At 39.4% G+C, this 19,197-nt stretch overlaps 4 protein-coding genes across 13 annotated transcripts in view; 2 read left to right on the top strand and 2 right to left on the bottom strand.

Annotated features, from left to right (window-relative positions):
- Positions 1-402: 402 nt before the first annotated feature.
- Positions 403-3,641, bottom strand: LOC100006889 (E3 ubiquitin-protein ligase RBBP6-like). Of its 2 annotated transcripts, XM_087262592.1 has the most exons (7): positions 3,268-3,601; positions 2,978-3,074; positions 2,799-2,874; positions 2,564-2,652; positions 2,427-2,487; positions 2,185-2,324; positions 403-2,089 (listed from the first exon to the last, which is right to left on the bottom strand). In XM_087262592.1, the coding sequence occupies exons 1-7, from the start codon at positions 3,425-3,427 to the stop codon at positions 1,915-1,917; spliced, it is 798 nt and encodes a 265-aa protein (XP_087118718.1). In that variant the 5' UTR covers positions 3,428-3,601; the 3' UTR covers positions 403-1,914. The 2 variants fall into 2 exon arrangements, with proteins under 2 accessions (XP_087118718.1, NP_001296570.1); NM_001309641.1 differs by lacking the exon at positions 2,427-2,487 and having other exon boundaries at positions 1,826-2,089; positions 3,268-3,641.
- A 1,466-nt stretch (positions 3,642-5,107) lies between these two features.
- LOC573060 lies at positions 5,108-8,360 on the bottom strand. 2 transcript variants are annotated; one of them, XM_087263800.1, is made up of 7 exons: positions 7,975-8,308; positions 7,685-7,781; positions 7,506-7,581; positions 7,271-7,359; positions 7,134-7,194; positions 6,892-7,031; positions 5,108-6,796 (listed from the first exon to the last, which is right to left on the bottom strand). In XM_087263800.1, exons 1-7 carry the CDS (start codon positions 8,132-8,134, stop codon positions 6,622-6,624), a joined length of 798 nt encoding a protein of 265 aa, XP_087119926.1. In that variant the 5' UTR covers positions 8,135-8,308; the 3' UTR covers positions 5,108-6,621. The 2 variants fall into 2 exon arrangements, with proteins under 2 accessions (XP_087119926.1, NP_001296568.1); NM_001309639.1 differs by lacking the exon at positions 7,134-7,194 and having other exon boundaries at positions 6,533-6,796; positions 7,975-8,360.
- Positions 8,361-9,300: 940 nt separating this feature from the next.
- LOC141375666 (uncharacterized) lies at positions 9,301-12,597 on the top strand. The gene is made up of 2 exons (XM_087264900.1): positions 9,301-11,089; positions 11,206-12,597. Exon 1 carries the CDS (start codon positions 9,956-9,958, stop codon positions 10,892-10,894), a length of 939 nt encoding a protein of 312 aa, XP_087121026.1. The 5' UTR covers positions 9,301-9,955; the 3' UTR covers positions 10,895-11,089; positions 11,206-12,597.
- A 2,699-nt stretch (positions 12,598-15,296) lies between these two features.
- gapvd1 (GTPase activating protein and VPS9 domains 1) overlaps positions 15,297-19,197 on the top strand; it is an 85,645-nt gene continuing 81,744 nt past the window's right edge. For 7 of the 8 annotated variants that reach the window (XM_087263131.1, XM_087263132.1, XM_087263130.1 and 4 more), the window contains exon 1: positions 15,297-15,462. The gene's annotated coding sequence lies outside the window, so the exon portion shown is untranslated. The remainder of the gene's footprint in view (positions 15,463-19,197) is intronic. The other variant, NM_001002420.2, reaches the window with a different exon arrangement.

The raw sequence follows: 19,197 nt of genomic DNA, 5'->3' as shown, positions 1-19,197 counted from the left end.
CTCATCATTGAAGACCGGACGAGCTGCAACATTTCGTTCTGCCAGGTTCTGGGAGTCGATGAGCATGTCATCGGTCTAGACTATGGTCAACTTGTGAAGTTACTCATACACCTCCGCTCATGGCATATTACCATTAAAATGAAACTTTTCCAGCAGAATATGACGCTCTAAAAAAAAAAAACTCCATCGGCACTGGTAACTATGAAAAACACGACTGAGCACTAATGGTACACTCAACAATTTACACTGACATTTGAAGGATCACCTGACATTAAAGACTGACGTAAGAACGCTGGAGGAACATCAAATTTTAACACGGAAGAGTTTTTTTTGTCTCTCTCAAATTAAAGCAATATTTCTTAATCTTGTTGTTTTTTTTTTTTGTTTTTTTTTTTTACTGTACAGTTGCCCCAGGTGTTTATCAGGTGTGATGCCTGCTCATCTGACCTTTGACCTCGGCACTCAACTGCTGCCAGTTTTCTTTCAATGCCATGAGATTTCTGAATTCTACATGCAGGAACCGATGCATTCCTTTTTTTTCCTTTTTTTTTTTAAAACAAAACAGGTATGGCAGACACGGCCAAACATTGAAACTTTGGAGGGCATTGAGGGGAAAAAAAAGCACAATATCATCAAGGGGAATAAAAGGTTTGATCAAAGCGTGCGTTTACACACGTTCATTTAAATATGGACAAAACCAACATTGGGTTATTTTTGTTATTAGATTTAAAATGCACGGACCCTATTTGACCCAGTGTTCATATATACATATGTTTTTATGAATGAATATTTTTGCATATAAAAGATAATAAAAGACTGACTAGACAGATTAGATAGTTTAATAGACAGATTGACACGTGTAGTCATTCGTTCCTGTGTATTTGATGACTAGCTTCCAGCAGTATCTGGCTGCAGACTTGCATGCAATCTGAGACACAAAGCACTCAGCGGAGCTAGTGAGGTCACTGTGAGAGGCGGGGTTAGGGGTGCACACTCACTGACAGCCTAGATTTAGCCTGGTTTTAACCAAGCCGTCTATTAGACTTTTAACCCTTATGTATTGTTCATATTGTTCAAGTGGCTGTTTTTGCCCCCAATGACCTCCATTATAACTAAACTTGTTTTAATTGCAAAGCCATGACACCAGATAGTAACTCATTCTTTATTGTTGGTGGTTTCCCTGTTGGGATGAGATAAAATGAGTCATTTTTACTTTTGATGGTCAGTTGGCACCTTTAAACACCCCAAAAAAATGCTTGCTGGGATGGTACCAAGAGGCTGTGCTCACTTCTGGACAGAGGGGGTGTAGACTTGCAGCTAGTGCCGATAAGAGGTGCAGACGCTGAGGCTGTTCTGTATGCGAGTGTTGAGGTTTTGAAACATCAGCTGACAACGTGTAGGTAGAGAGTAGCAGGTTCTGGGAGTAGATGAGCTTGTCACCGGTGTAGACTTTGACCGACTTGTGAAGTTACTCACAAGACCTCCGCTTATGGGACATTACCATTCAAATGAAACGTTTCCAGCAGAATATGACGCTTTAAAAAACTCCATCGGCACTGGTAACTATGAAAAACACGACTGAGCACTAGTAGTGTACTCAACACTTTACACTGACATTTGAAGGATCACCTGACATTAAAGACTGAAGTAAGAACGCTGAAAAAAACCCATCAGATTTTAGCAAAGGAAGAGTTTCTCTTTTCCTAAATTAAAGCAAAACTTCATGATATTGTGTTTATGAATTCATTCGTGTGTGTGTGTGTGTGTGTGTGTGTGTGTGTGTGTGTGTTGCACTGCTGGAGTGAAGGTTAACCAGTCCACACAGTTCATGCGGCTATAATCTTTATTATCTTTTATTAATAAACTATGTACAATATTTACACGTCGGCTCCAGGTCTCTTGGATGAAGGTCTCTCAGCGACGTGGTCTCTTCTGGTCGCCGCGCGTCTCTGGTGAAGATGGGGAGCGGGACCGTTTCCCTCCGGCGTCCCGGACCGAAGATGCCGCACCTGCTGAGGACGAGGAGGGCAAAGGCTCGGTCTGGCAGGAGAAGGACGGCCTCTTTCTCTTCTCAGCAGCATAGGCCTCACTGAACAGATCGAGCGCAAACACACACAAGCAGACATCATGTGAGATTTGGACAAACACTAGAACATGCGGCTATGCCAAGTACAGTTTACTCACGCGTCTATGATGGGAATGACGTATCTGCCGCTGCCGTCTATCATGACTCCCTTTCGGTCTGGGTCGTCCACCTCCAACAGGAAGCTGCGGGGAATCCCTGTGCTCTTCCGGATGCGCTTGTGCGGCGCGGAGCGGCTGCCCTGTGAATTGAGGAGTGACAGTCAAACTCTGAGCAAACAATCTGACTGATGAGGACAAGAGCTCAAGTTCACAGCAACCGTGAGCTTGGAAAACCCAGTTACCACATTAGTGGGGCAGTGCCTAATGTGGTGTCCCGGGATCCCAAGCAGCCTCATGGCCTCACTAGTGAACATCAGAACCATGAGAATCAGCTCAGACATCTCTCACAAAGCAAACCTGTCAGTGTCTGAACGCTCACCTGCTGGAGTAGTAGCACAGGCTGGACTGGTACATCACCGCTTTCAGCTTGTCCTCCTCTGACGCCTTTGCCTCAGCCAGATTCTCAGTCTGTTTCACAGGCATTTGCACATTTGAATCTTTTTCACCCTCAACCCTTCAAACAATCTCAAATCTCCCTAAGAAGCTGAGTGCGTGTGCGTATATTGTGTGCTTTACATTGCGTTTTGCTATTGTGCTATTCATTTGTTCAATACCTTCAACAACTGCTCCAGTGAGAGGAGTGAAGGATCAGCTCTAGGTGAAGGTTCACGCCAGCGTCCAGCTTGATGTCTGCAAAACAAAGGAGCTTGTGTGACTAAAACACCAGGGACAGACCAGGAGTCTTCATATAACATCTAACAGAGGACGCGTGTGCTCATTTCACAGCACTCACCCAACAAATCTTCTGTTTGAGGACTTCAGTCCCGCCGCAGGGATCCGTCTGATGATGACCGACGTGTTTTTAGGGATGAGAGCATCATCTGTGTATTCTGACAGCAAAATAAAATCAGAATCAGCACATAATTATGGAGCACGGTATACTTTGAGAGCCATTAGCCTTTTAAAACAGCCAAAACATCCCTACATGTCAGCATCAGCACCACCTTACAGCTTCCAGAAGTGTCTGATATAACGCATCTAATGTTAGCGTAGAACAGTTGAAGTGTCTTTTCCTCAACTCACCTTCATCAGTCTGGGCGTTGCTGATCTTCAGCTGGCAGAACTTCAGCCTCTTGCTCCTCATGATCTGCCGCTTCAGCTCCCCCGCGCTGATGTTGAGGCCTTCAAACTGGAGCGAGTCGTAGGTGAGTCGACTCTGGAACCTGTAGTGAACACAAGACATACTGAACACAAACACAAAGCACAGCGTAATAAAAAGGGTCAAACCTGAGTGATGGGAACAGCAGGCGATCAATCGACGTATCCAACGATCAATAATATCGATAATCTGGAAAAATTGTCACGGAGGACGCAGAGATCAGATGCCAATCGACACAGCGAGATTCAAACAACACCCACAGGACGGTTGTCATGGATGCTGATGATGAACACGTGACGCATGCGCTGTACAACTTCCGGCAATATTATCATTATTAATATTAATTTTATTGATAGTAGTAGTAAAATCATTGCGATAAGTATAATAAAATAAACAGCAGAACAGTTGGCCATCTCTGAATAATACACAGCGACGTTTCCCTGCACGAACGATTCAGGCCTTCGCCAAGAAGACTCGGGTGAGTCGATGATTCAGGGATTGATTCAACTGTCCGTTCATCCTATTGGCTTCTTTGGCTGAATGAATCGTTCAATGCTTTACTCAAATAAAGCGGCCTCTTGCTGCCACCTATTGGGGGTTTGCTTTTTTGTTTTCAAAAGTACTTTGACACTTTTTTAAAGGCACCTTTAAGTTCAATTTTGCACAAAAGCTCGTCTCTGTGCGTTCCAAATGGTTTGAAATTTCCTTAGCACATGGTTTACTTGATGCGTTTGAAATTTTCAATGTAAATCCACTCGTACTTGCATTTGATCTTTATTATGCCTTAAAATCAAAACTATACTAAAGGTGTCTTATCCAAATGCAGATTTTCATTCAAAACGTTATGACAGAACCATATTACTTTACAGTGGCCCATGGATATATATATATATATATGTGTGTGTGTGTGTGTGTGTTGCTTGTTTCTTATTTACCCATGCAGTGACTTTTAGGCATAAATACTATGTAGACTTGCTAAAGGGTTGCATGAGAAATGTCATCATCGTGAGAGCTTGACTTTTTTTTTGTCGCTGCCTTTAGTTGTGGTGAAATGAGATGCATCATGTCGTTTATCTGTTTGTGCAGTCTGTACCTTCATTTCTGAATCGTGTGGCATCGTACTTGAAGCCAAGTCATTTAGCCCAAGGCATAGTTGTCTTAGAATGAGTAGTTTGCTGATCAAATTCCACATTTTGATGAGGCAAAACACATCTTGGATGTTTTAATTACTATTTTAGGTGAAAAACAAAACAATGAGATTTGTGTAAAATCTAAAGTTAACCAAGTCCAGCCCGCCATCTTGTCCTGCCTCTCAGTTCTCTTAAGCCTTGGGCCGGCTCTGTGAAGTGGCCTCTTTTGGGCTCATCATTGAAGACCGGACGAGCTGCAACATTTCGTTCTGCCAGGTTCTGGGAGTCGATGAGCATGTCATCGGTCTAGACTATGGTCAACTTGTGAAGTTACTCATACACCTCCGCTCATGGCATATTACCATTAAAATGAAACTTTTCCAGCAGAATATGACGCTCTAAAAAAAAAAAACTCCATCGGCACTGGTAACTATGAAAAACACGACTGAGCACTAATGGTACACTCAACAATTTACACTGACATTTGAAGGATCACCTGACATTAAAGACTGACGTAAGAACGCTGGAGGAACATCAAATTTTAACACGGAAGAGTTTTTTTTGTCTCTCTCAAATTAAAGCAATATTTCTTAATCTTGTTGTTTTTTTTTTTTTGTTTTTTTTTTTTACTGTACAGTTGCCCCAGGTGTTTATCAGGTGTGATGCCTGCTCATCTGACCTTTGACCTCGGCACTCAACTGCTGCCAGTTTTCTTTCAATGCCATGAGATTTCTGAATTCTACATGCAGGAACCGATGCATTCCTTTTTTTTCCTTTTTTTTTTTAAAACAAAACAGGTATGGCAGACACGGCCAAACATTGAAACTTTGGAGGGCATTGAGGGGAAAAAAAAGCACAATATCATCAAGGGGAATAAAAGGTTTGATCAAAGCGTGCGTTTACACACGTTCATTTAAATATGGACAAAACCAACATTGGGTTATTTTTGTTATTAGATTTAAAATGCACGGACCCTATTTGACCCAGTGTTCATATATACATATGTTTTTATGAATGAATATTTTTGCATATAAAAGATAATAAAAGACTGACTAGACAGATTAGATAGTTTAATAGACAGATTGACACGTGTAGTCATTCGTTCCTGTGTATTTGATGACTAGCTTCCAGCAGTATCTGGCTGCAGACTTGCATGCAATCTGAGACACAAAGCACTCAGCGGAGCTAGTGAGGTCACTGTGAGAGGCGGGGTTAGGGGTGCACACTCACTGACAGCCTAGATTTAGCCTGGTTTTAACCAAGCCGTCTATTAGACTTTTAACCCTTATGTATTGTTCATATTGTTCAAGTGGCTGTTTTTGCCCCCAATGACCTCCATTATAACTAAACTTGTTTTAATTGCAAAGCCATGACACCAGATAGTAACTCATTCTTTATTGTTGGTGGTTTCCCTGTTGGGATGAGATAAAATGAGTCATTTTTACTTTTGATGGTCAGTTGGCACCTTTAAACACCCCAAAAAAATGCTTGCTGGGATGGTACCAAGAGGCTGTGCTCACTTCTGGACAGAGGGGGTGTAGACTTGCAGCTAGTGCCGATAAGAGGTGCAGACGCTGAGGCTGTTCTGTATGCGAGTGTTGAGGTTTTGAAACATCAGCTGACAACGTGTAGGTAGAGAGTAGCAGGTTCTGGGAGTAGATGAGCTTGTCACCGGTGTAGACTTTGACCGACTTGTGAAGTTACTCACAAGACCTCCGCTTATGGGACATTACCATTCAAATGAAACGTTTCCAGCAGAATATGACGCTTTAAAAAACTCCATCGGCACTGGTAACTATGAAAAACACGACTGAGCACTAGTAGTGTACTCAACACTTTACACTGACATTTGAAGGATCACCTGACATTAAAGACTGAAGTAAGAACGCTGAAAAAAACCCATCAGATTTTAGCAAAGGAAGAGTTTCTCTTTTCCTAAATTAAAGCAAAACTTCATGATATTGTGTTTATGAATTCATTCGTGTGTGTGTGTGTGTGTGTGTGTGTGTGTGTGTGTGTGTGTTGCACTGCTGGAGTGAAGGTTAACCAGTCCACACAGTTCATGCGGCTATAATCTTTATTATCTTTTATTAATAAACTATGTACAATATTTACACGTCGGCTCCAGGTCTCTTGGATGAAGGTCTCTCAGCGACGTGGTCTCTTCTGGTCGCCGCGCGTCTCTGGTGAAGATGGGGAGCGGGACCGTTTCCCTCCGGCGTCCCGGACCGAAGATGCCGCACCTGCTGAGGACGAGGAGGGCAAAGGCTCGGTCTGGCAGGAGAAGGACGGCCTCTTTCTCTTCTCAGCAGCATAGGCCTCACTGAACAGATCGAGCGCAAACACACACAAGCAGACATCATGTGAGATTTGGACAAACACTAGAACATGCGGCTATGCCAAGTACAGTTTACTCACGCGTCTATGATGGGAATGACGTATCTGCCGCTGCCGTCTATCATGACTCCCTTTCGGTCTGGGTCGTCCACCTCCAACAGGAAGCTGCGGGGAATCCCTGTGCTCTTCCGGATGCGCTTGTGCGGCGCGGAGCGGCTGCCCTGTGAATTGAGGAGTGACAGTCAAACTCTGAGCAAACAATCTGACTGATGAGGACAAGAGCTCAAGTTCACAGCAACCGTGAGCTTGGAAAACCCAGTTACCACATTAGTGGGGCAGTGCCTAATGTGGTGTCCCGGGATCCCAAGCAGCCTCATGGCCTCACTAGTGAACATCAGAACCATGAGAATCAGCTCAGACATCTCTCACAAAGCAAACCTGTCAGTGTCTGAACGCTCACCTGCTGGAGTAGTAGCACAGGCTGGACTGGTACATCACCGCTTTCAGCTTGTCCTCCTCTGACGCCTTTGCCTCAGCCAGATTCTCAGTCTGTTTCACAGGCATTTGCACATTTGAATCTTTTTCACCCTCAACCCTTCAAACAATCTCAAATCTCCCTAAGAAGCTGAGTGCGTGTGCGTATATTGTGTGCTTTACATTGCGTTTTGCTATTGTGCTATTCATTTGTTCAATACCTTCAACAACTGCTCCAGTGAGAGGAGTGAAGGATCAGCTCTAGGTGAAGGTTCACGCCAGCGTCCAGCTTGATGTCTGCAAAACAAAGGAGCTTGTGTGACTAAAACACCAGGGACAGACCAGGAGTCTTCATATAACATCTAACAGAGGACGCGTGTGCTCATTTCACAGCACTCACCCAACAAATCTTCTGTTTGAGGACTTCAGTCCCGCCGCAGGGATCCGTCTGATGATGACCGACGTGTTTTTAGGGATGAGAGCATCATCTGTGTATTCTGACAGCAAAATAAAATCAGAATCAGCACATAATTATGGAGCACGGTATACTTTGAGAGCCATTAGCCTTTTAAAACAGCCAAAACATCCCTACATGTCAGCATCAGCACCACCTTACAGCTTCCAGAAGTGTCTGATATAACGCATCTAATGTTAGCGTAGAACAGTTGAAGTGTCTTTTCCTCAACTCACCTTCATCAGTCTGGGCGTTGCTGATCTTCAGCTGGCAGAACTTCAGCCTCTTGCTCCTCATGATCTGCCGCTTCAGCTCCCCCGCGCTGATGTTGAGGCCTTCAAACTGGAGCGAGTCGTAGGTGAGTCGACTCTGGAACCTGTAGTGAACACAAGACATACTGAACACAAACACAAAGCACAGCGTAATAAAAAGGGTCAAACCTGAGTGATGGGAACAGCAGGCGATCAATCGACGTATCCAACGATCAATAATATCGATAATCTGGAAAAATTGTCACGGAGGACGCAGAGATCAGATGCCAATCGACACAGCGAGATTCAAACAACACCCACAGGACGGTTGTCATGGATGCTGATGATGAACACGTGACGCATGCGCTGTACAACTTCCGGCAATATTATCATTATTAATATTAATTTTATTGATAGTAAAATAAATAAAATAAACAGCAGAACAGTTGGCCATCTCTGAATAATACACAGCGACGTTTCCCTACACGAACGATTCAGGCCTTCGCCAAGAAGACTCGGGTGAGTCGATGATTCAGGGATTGATTCAACTGTCCGTTCATCCTATTGGCTTCTTTGGCTGAATGAACTGCTCAAAGCTTCACTCAAATAAAGCGGCCTCTTACTGCCACCTATTGGCGGTTTTTAGATGTACTTTATCAGATTCGAATTAGTTTGCCACAAAAGTTAATCTCTGTTAAAAATTGTTTAAAACTCTCTAAGCTCATGATTTCCTTAATTTATTTATAATTGTAAATAAATCTTAATCATACCTACCTTAAAATCAACATAGCCTAATATTAAGACTTATCCAAACCTAAAGTTTAGTTCACAGCTTTATTATTTTATATAGGACAATATACTTAGATAGCCCATTGATATTTATTTATTTATATATTTATTTATTTATTTATTTATTTATTTATTTATTTAATATCCAGTGACTTTTAGGCATGAATAAATAAAATTTTTTTTTTGGTCAACACTCCGACCGAGTTTATGTTTTTAACCTTATCTGAGATCATTTTTATCTGTAGAAATGAAATGTAAAATGCAGACAGTGAGGCACTGTTTGTCTATTTGAGTCAGTGAGCCTCCATTAGACACACTAGATGATCTGTGCGTTTGATCGGTGTATACAATGTGAATGTCTCTGTAATCGTGGTTTACAGTGAGTTTAAACCAGTTTAGAAGTGTGTGATATGTATTGGCTCTGATAATCAAAAACACATTTTAAAAGTCCAAAAGCTTCTCTGCCTGATGAACCCTATACTTTTTTTAGTTTTGTTAGGATATTTTTTTGGTCCTGATGAGGAAAACAGCACATAAATCCAGAGAATGAAGTATTTTGAAAATGTCATAATGCAGAGTGTTTTCTGTGAGGGCTGGGTTTAAAGGTTTGGCGTAGGGTTGTTTGTATAAGAAATAAGGGCAGTACTTTTTAAAATGCTACAAGTTTGTACTAAAATGGTTCTGAGAGTGCAATTCAAGATTCAAGTATTACATCAGGATTTGCAGAACAGAATTGCAGCAAAGGATCACCATGTTACTGTGAATCAGTCTGTTGCAACTGTAGTGTGAAACTCTGGTGTACATCATGTATTCCCAGAAGTCCAAACCTACAGAGAGCAGGTGTTTGAGCTCACTCATACAATAGACCTGACAGTATCTGAACTCTAAATGAGCATATATGTGAGCGTTTAGGGAGAAGGTGTTGCTGCACATGAGGTATGCTGCCCCAGAGAGCCACGAGTGACTGTCTGAAGCCGATTCTGATTGGACGCCTGCATTTCACCAGGGAAATACAGCACTGTTGGTCTCTCTTAGCTCGATGTGATCTCAACATAAGTCATAAGAGAGATTAGAGTGCTGGAAGAAACAACAACGAGCTGATAAAGCATGAGAACAGGCCTAAAGAGATTGTAAAACAAGCATGAGGAGAGAAGAGAAGTAAGGAGAGCCGAGCATCATGAATGAGCAGACAACAGAAAACCCAGCCATCTTGAAGAAGTGGTTGCAAAAGACGAGAAGCAGAGACGACAAGGAGAAGGAGGAGATTAACATGCAAGTTGAAGCTGAGGAACAAGAAATTGAAGAGAAAAATGAAGAAGCCGCACGGAAAGAAAAGCAAGCAAGGGTCCATTCGGTCTTCTCTTTAGTAAGGAGTCAGATCAGGACACAAGCTGGTTTAGATGGTCAACGTGTGGGCATAATGGATGTTGTAAAGCAAATCACCAAGGAACTGGAGAAGAACAAGAAGGAACAAGATGAATCTACACCAGCGGTTGAAATCAGCGCACCTGAGCAGAACACAGAAGCTCGGACGGCTGAGAAGGACAATAATGAAGAGCAAATGACAGAAAGTGAAGATAGCAAGAAGGAAAAGGGAGAAGATTTATGCGTAGTCTTACTAGAGGAGATATTATTGAACTTAGAGTCATTAAGGTTAGAATTACGAGAGGAACTCGCTCAGCTTCGCCATGAGACGCAAAGCTACACAGACCAAGCGCTCTGCGGCCTAGAGACTCGCTTAACTAACTCACTGAGAATACAAGCATTGGCTCGCACAACTACACTTCCAAGAAACCACGTGGCTGAACCTATGGAGACCAAAAAACAAAGACCTCCCAGCATGCCTCCTCTGGGGACATCTAGGAGACGAGTGCTCAACCGCACAATGACCACTATCACCCCTAAATCTTGCCTACCTCTGTCTCTGGGGCCCCGCTCCAATTCAGAGCCGCTGGGGGCCTGGAGAAATGAGACGAGCGCCAACAACAGCCCTCCGAGGAGAGAAGAGGTGGCAAGTCATCCTCCTCTTGGGCCACTGCCTCCTGCTATTCCTCATGCACAGAAGGGCAAGAAGAATTTGCGAAGCAGGAATCGCATCGGTAAGCCTACAAGCTAGAGAGGTCTGCCATTCAAATATACACAGCTGACAGCTGGAAAAGGTTACTGAAGTAGCTGACAGGCAGATTTTTATGAAAGAAATCAGTAGCAAAATTTGAGAGCTTGCAAATCTGAATGTGAGAAATTGTCACGTTGATACACTGTCAGAAATAAAGGAACATGAGCTGTCACTGGGGTTATACCTTTTCAAGAGGTACACATTTGTACTTAAAGGGTCCATATTGGTACCTCAAAAGTATTTTAAGAGGAACACTTTTGTACTTTTTGGTACTAATATGTACCCCTGAGGTATTAATATGGACCTTTTAGGTACAAATTTGTACCTTTTGAAAAGGTTTCACCCCAGTGAGTTATTTCTGAGAGTTTATATGTATTTGTAAGTGAATATTTGAAATCTGTTTATTTTTATGTTTTATGATATTTAACAAAAAACAAAAACAAAACTGAAACAAATATTTATTTTGCATTGTTCATTGGTCAAGCTTCGGCTAATAGCATGAATTACGCCTGTGTGCAGTGGTTGAGAAAACTCAACGTGTTGCTACTTACATGCAAATAGAAAAAGTCAGCAGCAAATTAAGAAAGCATCTTCATCGGTTTGACAGCACACTTGAATTAAGAAACATGCTGCAAATCTTCAGAACATGTGCACATTTTGATCTTAAAAAAAAACAACAACAAAAAAGCTGACTGTACACTCTCAGGAAAAAAGATACAGGAGCTGTTACGTGGGGCAGTGCCTTTTCAAAAGATATTTGTACCCAAAGAGTCCACAGAGGTACCCCAAAAGTGCACATTAGTGCTCAAAAGTTCCTTTGAGGCACCATTATGGACCCTTCAGTTACAAATATGTACCTTTTAAAAAAAGGTACTGCCCCATTGACAGCTCCTGTACCTTTTTTTCTGAGAGTGTACCCAGATAGCAAAAAAATCTGGCCCATGTTGGCATCAAGCTGGCACAGCAGGTTATCGCCCGGCACTGGCGTACAGTATGTAGGCCAAACATGACTCAGCTTTGGCAGAGGTGGTACCCTCTTTAGGGTGGCACATTGGGTCAGATTATATAGTATTTGGCCCAGACGTTAAAGATTTATATGTGGGCTATGTAACTTTGGCCTATTTTGACCCACTTTTAAAATACAGTTTAAATAGTTTTTGAGTAAAGTAAAAATTCTACCAACCGGGTCGTTTCGAGAAAAAGTGCAGCCATAAAGTGAAATGCTTCATTGGTTTATCAAGTTCATTGCAGTCATGAGACACAAGCATATTTGGCCCAGTTCAGGCCTAGTTATTTGTTATTAACTTGGCTGAGACTTGGCCCAGATATGGTCCATGTTCAGCCCTTGTATGGAAGCCAGACTTGGTCCAATCTAGGCATGCGCCGGTATAAGATATTGATAGTATGATAATAACCTTGGATAAAAATATCACGGTTTCACAGTTTTGTGGTATTGTGATTACTGCTCTATATTCTTTTTAAAAGTCTGGGTAAAAAACAAAAACCTTTTTCTCTTTTAAACACAATATATATTTTTTAAAGAAACATTTATAATATTTTTGAAAAGTAAACATGTCAGGCTAAATCGTTCAAATGAATTATTGACTTCTGCTGTCTTTCTTTAGTTTCAAAAACACAGATTTGTTTTTACAATTTAAAACGGCATCTTTGGATATATTTTCTGCTGAAGATACTGTTATCCTAAAAAACAAACAAAAAAAAGTAAATAAAAAATCGTACACGTGCCTTGGAACGGTATTGCAGAAAATGTGGCGATTTTAAAACCTTGACTTTTCCAAACCTCGGTATACCTTGAAAACAGTTATCGTCCCATACCTAGTCCAATCATGTACCGTAATTCACTGCTGCATGTGGACAAAGCAAAAGCTGATTGTGTGGGCCAGAGCTGGGGCCACAATTGCTTGTGATTTTCTTTATGTGAATGCCATTTGATAAATTTATAACCATTATGCTGCAACTTTGAATTCAAGAAGCATGAGTGTTGGTTGATTTCTGTGTGTGCAAATCAAAAGATTCAGCTTTTAACATAAAAGCTGTGTGTGTAAATTTCAACTTATATATACAATATGCAAATATTGATATGACAAATCTCATATTGAGATTTGCAAGCACTCGGCTTTTGCTACTGATTCAAATGACCATTTACCTACTTTTGATGTTCTTTGGATATAGAAAAATCCAGTGATTGAAATTGAATTTGCTGTATGACATTACATGGAATGTTACAGAATTTTGGATGAATTAATTAAAAGTTGCAGTATGCGTGTAATCTGTGGACCAGTGTCTGTAAACTGCAAAAATATAATAGGATTTTTTGTTTTTTATTTTTTTAATGTTGGAATGTATGTCCTGCTCAGACAATGACAATGTGTCAAATTAAAAATTTAAGATATATATTACTATTTCTATAGTACATTAATATTATACCAAGTAATAACAATAATGCTACTGCACGATGGCGCAGTGGGCAGCACGTTCGCCTTACAGCAAAAAGGTTGTTGGTTCGAGCCTCGACTGGGTCAGTTGGCATTTCTGTGTGGAGTTTGCGTGTTCTCCCCATGTTGTCCTGGGTTTTCTCCGGGTGCTCCGGTTTCCCCCATAGTCCAAAAAGACATGCGCTGCAGGTGAATTGGGTAGACTAAATTGTCCGTAGTATATATATGTGAATGAGCATGTATGGATGTTTCCCATTGATGGGTTGTGGCTAGAAAGGCATTCGCTGCATAAATCATATGCTGAATAAGTTGGTGATTCATTCCGCTGTGGTGACCCCAGATTAAAAAAGGGACTAAGCCGAAAAGAAAATGAATGAATGAATAATAATAATAGCAATATTAATAAATTATTTACAAATTCTATAATAAATGGGAATAACAAAATTTGGAGGAAAATAAAAGAAAATACACTTCATAGAACTCCTAAAGTTAAATGTATAAATTAAATTGTAATTGGAAAATTTTACATAAAAAATGTATTATAAAATTTTATGAAATGGACCCTATTTTCAGAATTGGTTATAGAGATCTCAAGATATACTGTATGAACATTCAATGCAAACAACTATGAACCGAGGAAGTGATTTGATTTGATCTCTTCTGTGTTATTCTTTGTTGTTTGTCCACTATAGAGACTAACAAGAAAAATCTTTGAACTGAGTATAGAAATGAGTATAAATAGCATGTTTAAAGCTGAGTACTAAAGTACAGTGACAAACTATGGAGGATGAAGAACAAAATCACTTAAACTCCTTCAATATTTTTATAATTTTATTACTATTGTGTAATTTATTATATTAACCACATTGATTTTTGTAATCGAACTTAGTAAAATCTTTTCCAGCATGTTAAACAGTAAGACGTGTTCTGTATTACACTTTTTAAAACTGTGATCAGTAAAATTGTTACAATGTTTGTTTAGGCTTATATAAAGATTGTATTTTACAAAATGTCTCTTAATTTAGAATTCATAATTGATTTTTAAAGTTTTGTTTTTATTTTGAAGATTATATTAATGTCTTTTAAAAGAATCAGTTAGATTTTTATTGTCTTTGTGCATATCATTAAAGACATGACATTATTATTATTCATGCACATAAATATAATGTATATGATCAGTAACAAATAAAAGAATGTAACAATTGGTTTGTGTTGGGTTTATTTCGCATACATTTTCAATAGAGCTTACAAAATTTTAATTGCTTATAAGGTTAAAAAAATCTGCACACACACACACACACACACACACACACACACACACACACACACACACACACACACACACACACACACACACACACACACACACACACACACACACACACACACACACACTCACACAGACTGAGAATGCCATAAAAGAGACTCCAAAATTAAGAACACGGCTCTAAAAACAAAATTAAAATAAATAAAACCAAGCATGTAAGAAAGTAAATTTAAGTGACCACTTCAAAGTTAGGTCAATTTATACACACACATACTGTATATTTTCTCAAAGGTCTGAAAACATGGGATATGCCAGATTTACCTACTGCCTAAAAGACAATATTTTTATTTAGAAGTTTAGATTTTTACATTCTCTTTGATTTTGATTCAGAGCCATATACAAGCATCTTTACATGAAGTGCACGTTTATGAGGAGTTTATAGGTATGACATGATGGTAGCGACACCTGCTGGTCAAAACAGTTCAATACAAAAATGCATGTATCATTTTCAAATCTCAAGTAAATGCCTAAATTCAAGCAATATGTAATCGTTGCAATTTTATGTAGAAAGAAAACAATGGTGAAAAAAAATATTGTAAACAAAAAAGGAAACGCACACGCCGCAGGTCTGCGCAGGTTTGAATTGCGCTTGCGCATGCGCGCGTCCCCGTTTGATGACAGCTGTGCGCTGTGGCTGTTGCTAAAGGGAGGAGAAAAATCTCACGACGGAGGGCTTTTTATCTCTTTCATTCGCAGCTTGGACATTCGGAGGACTACACTGTTAAGCCGAGCCGTTCCCGTCCTGACTGAATTTAATAATTCACACCCAGCCGTCAAATTAGTCGGTGAGTATGTAACGTTAGTTCGCTGGCTCGGGCTGGTTAATGTGACACTTTAGCGGACTGAGCGTTAGCTACTTGGCCTGCTTGTCTCGGTCATGTTGTCACCTTTTGTTTTCAAGCCTATTTGTTGCCAAATTAAACTTTCAAGTACATATTTCATTTTCTTGTCGTAATGTGACATGACTGCAGATTTCAAAACGCTGCAGAGCGATTTACATTCATTTATGAGTGGTCTGTAAAACACGGTGATTTCTTGGGTTTTGCTCGCTGACTCTCCGTCTCTGGCAGCTTTTGTTATTGTCATGCATTTCTCATTGACAATCGAGCCGGTGCGTTAATTGCATCTACACAGTGTTATCTGATTTTAGTTTGAGGCCCTGTGTGGATTAATTATATATATATATGTTAACTTCATTATAAATTGCACATGGGTTTGCAGCCTGTGTTGTTTGTTGTTTAAATGGCGCGGTTTATATCTGCATATCTATTCACATGGCTGAATGTGATATTTCCATAGTCATGGAAGGCTTAGTTGTTTGTCAGATGTCAAATGCTCAGTCATGCAAACCCGAGACAGCATTGTTATCAGCACATCTCTATAATCAAAGGTTTGCACCTGACCACTTTTGCATAAATAGTCATTTTTCTGGGTATACGTGCCCTATAGTAACATCTCGTTTAGGTCTAACTTACTTGGCACATTTTCCACAAAGGCATTTTGGAGTGCTTTACACAGACATGATGAAATGTAATAAATCTAGCCATAAAGAATCCATAATTTAAGAATCTATTATACAACATTAATAATAAAAAATCTATACATGTAAAACAAAATCTGCCTAGCAGTAATATTACAAGTTTATTGCTGCATTTTACAAGCTTATTAAGCAAAACATTAATACTCAGTTTGTGTTCAGTTAATTGAATTCATGAAACTTAGTTTGCCAACAGTTTACTAAGAGTTTAACAATATATAATACAATATTTTCAATTCTGTAGGATAATAAGTTTAACTTTGCCAAATTCCATTTGTATCCATTTAAAAGATGGAATAACTGTTTGATTAATCTTAAAAAATAAAGTTATTAATGGAATTATTTCTGGAATACATTAAGTAAATTCTACTGTACATTAGTAATATGCCTATGTTTCTGTAACAGTTTCAAGTTAGTTTATTATTATATATATATTTTTTTAAATGTGTTGTTACTAAGACATGTGAGTTTGAGTTTCTGTGTGTACATTAAATGATAAATGTTTGTCTAGTGACTCCTGGGGGGTATTCCAGAAAGCTGGGTTAACTTACCATCTGCTAAAACCTAAACTCTCGGTTGATTTACCCAAAACCTGCTTACCGCGAGTATGTTGGTTCCAAAACAGGTGACAAGAGTTAGTTAAATCAACCTCCTGAAGATAACCGCGGGTTAATGCGCGTGCACGGCACACACCTGAAGGCATTTTCAGTAGATCGCCGAATTCACGAGTCACCATAGAAAGTCACGGTGAGAAAAAAAGGGCAACGCACTTTAAAGAGGCGAAACTGGAGGTTTTAAACACAGAGATTACACATCTGCTTCAACGAAGGAAAGAAATATAGAATAAGAAATAGATAAGAAAAGAAAAAATAAATAATAAGAAAATGTATTAGTTCATTAAATTACACATGCCATCCTCCATTTTATTGTAATGATAAATTAAACTACTCTTTAACATCCTTTTTGAGTATGTTGTATAACCATTCTTGCATTTATTTTTCTTGCCATTAATTTCTTAAGGCCACAATATGTGTATTGACTAATAAGGCTTATAGAAATTGTAATCTTTCTGGAGCTAGAACTCTGTCCAAAGTCATTAAACACAGAAACATTATCATAAAAGGTAATATTTAATTACTGGAGCTCTTTATTTAACACTCTGGAATATTCTTTCTGACATGCAGCTAATAGAAAGAGGCCTGTCTAACTGCTGTGTCCTATAATAAAGGCTTTTCAGTGGTTGAGTTTTTGATTTAAACCACACACTCTGTCATTGTTGTAAGTGATTGTTGTCAGATAGCTTTAGGTTCTTTTTATTTTGCATGCAGACGAAGTTCCTTCTGCCTCAACTAACAAGCAGTGTAAGAATTTTCTGCACTTTTCCATATTTGAATATTACTCTTGGATCACAAAATCTTTTATCTACATATTTAAATTATAAAGTAGCTGTATAAGGTCCATCTTCAAAGATAAAGTCACATGAGCATCAACTTAAGGTGAGAAATGTATATGAAAAATATGTTACACGTTGAAAGGTGTGTGTATAAAGCAGTGTACAAAATCATTCATTTTATTTCAGGAAATGAAGAAATGAACAGATCAAAATATTTGATTAAACATAGTTTTTTGACTAATTATATTTTTTTAGCACTCTTCCATCTGTTTTGTCTGCTTGGGTCACTGAGATTTCCTCTGGGTCAGGCTGCAGGTAGGGTGTCATCGTATAAGGCAGAAAAGGGTATCTTTTGTCCTCCAGCAAGTAACAATGTAGTGCCCAGTAATGATTCTATTTTATAATACAAATATAATAAAAATAAACATTGTGTTAAGCAACATTTGCTTTATAGTTTTTTTTTACTATATTTGTGTTATACACTTGAATCATTACTTCCTGAAAATCAGCCATTTAGCCTCAACATAGTGATAAGGTGGGGTGTGTGATGAGCTGGTAAGTGGAAGCAGTAATGAGTTTAATAGTTGAAACACCAAAAGATTAAGGATAGAAAATTAAGTTGTACCTGCACACTTATACTTTGGACAAATGTTATATTATCAGTGTCCTTTAGTGACTGATGGAGCTTTAAAATCGGCTGCAATTAATGCACACAATAGCATTTAGAAACCCTGAAAAAAATATTATATTAAAAAATGTAGGTGTGTGTGCGTGAATGTATATATAAGAACGACGTCCTACATCTTAAATTAAAGATATATTTTCCTACAAAAGACAAAGCTGCCACTTATAATATGATACAGAAAAATGTGAGGGTGCAGAAGGAGAGAAAAAACTCAAGATCTGTAAGTGAGATTCAAACTCGCTCCATTTTGCGCTCCGCTGTTCATTAACGACGCACTGTCCACTACACTATTGCCATGCTCTGAATCAACTACGTAATGATACGCAGTGATTTATGACCAAGGAACTGTACAAAAGTGTAAAAAACAGTTCAGTGTCAGGCATACTGTACAGGTGGTCATGCTGCCACATTGTACAGTTGCCTAAAATGCCCTGACGCAAATACAAAGAGCTGCACTGAATGTTTTTTATGGTAAGCGCAGACCCGCGGTTTGTCACATTTGATTTCAAAAAGGTTTGTTAAATACATTAACATTATAAATTTGGTTATGAAAAAAACTATGCACTTATAACCCTCTCACAACGAAAAAACTTGTATCTGTGTGTCCACATCCATTAATATTCCCATCAAAAGAGCACGCAATGCTCAGTAAACTCTCTAAAACAGACAAACTCTGAAACATAGCAACTTACTCTCTGAACATAACCTGCTCCGGAGCAGGTTATCTTCAGAGAGTAAGTTGCTATGGCTACTTAACATAACCAGAAGTTACCTCCGATTTTGGAACCAAAGTTGAGGTTATCCACCTACTTACTCTCAAACTTACCCGTGTATGTCACATAACCTGCTTTCTGGAATAGCCCCCTGGTAGCTCAGGGATTTCGTTATCACAGTCAGGCGTGCTT

Source organism: Danio rerio, chromosome 8 (genome assembly GCF_052040795.2).
Source record: "Danio rerio strain M-AB ecotype USA chromosome 8, GRCz13ab, whole genome shotgun sequence".
NCBI lineage: Eukaryota > Metazoa > Chordata > Actinopteri > Cypriniformes > Danionidae > Danio > Danio rerio.
Note: the sequence above shows the minus strand (reverse complement) of the source record. Positions and strands in the feature narration are given on the sequence as shown.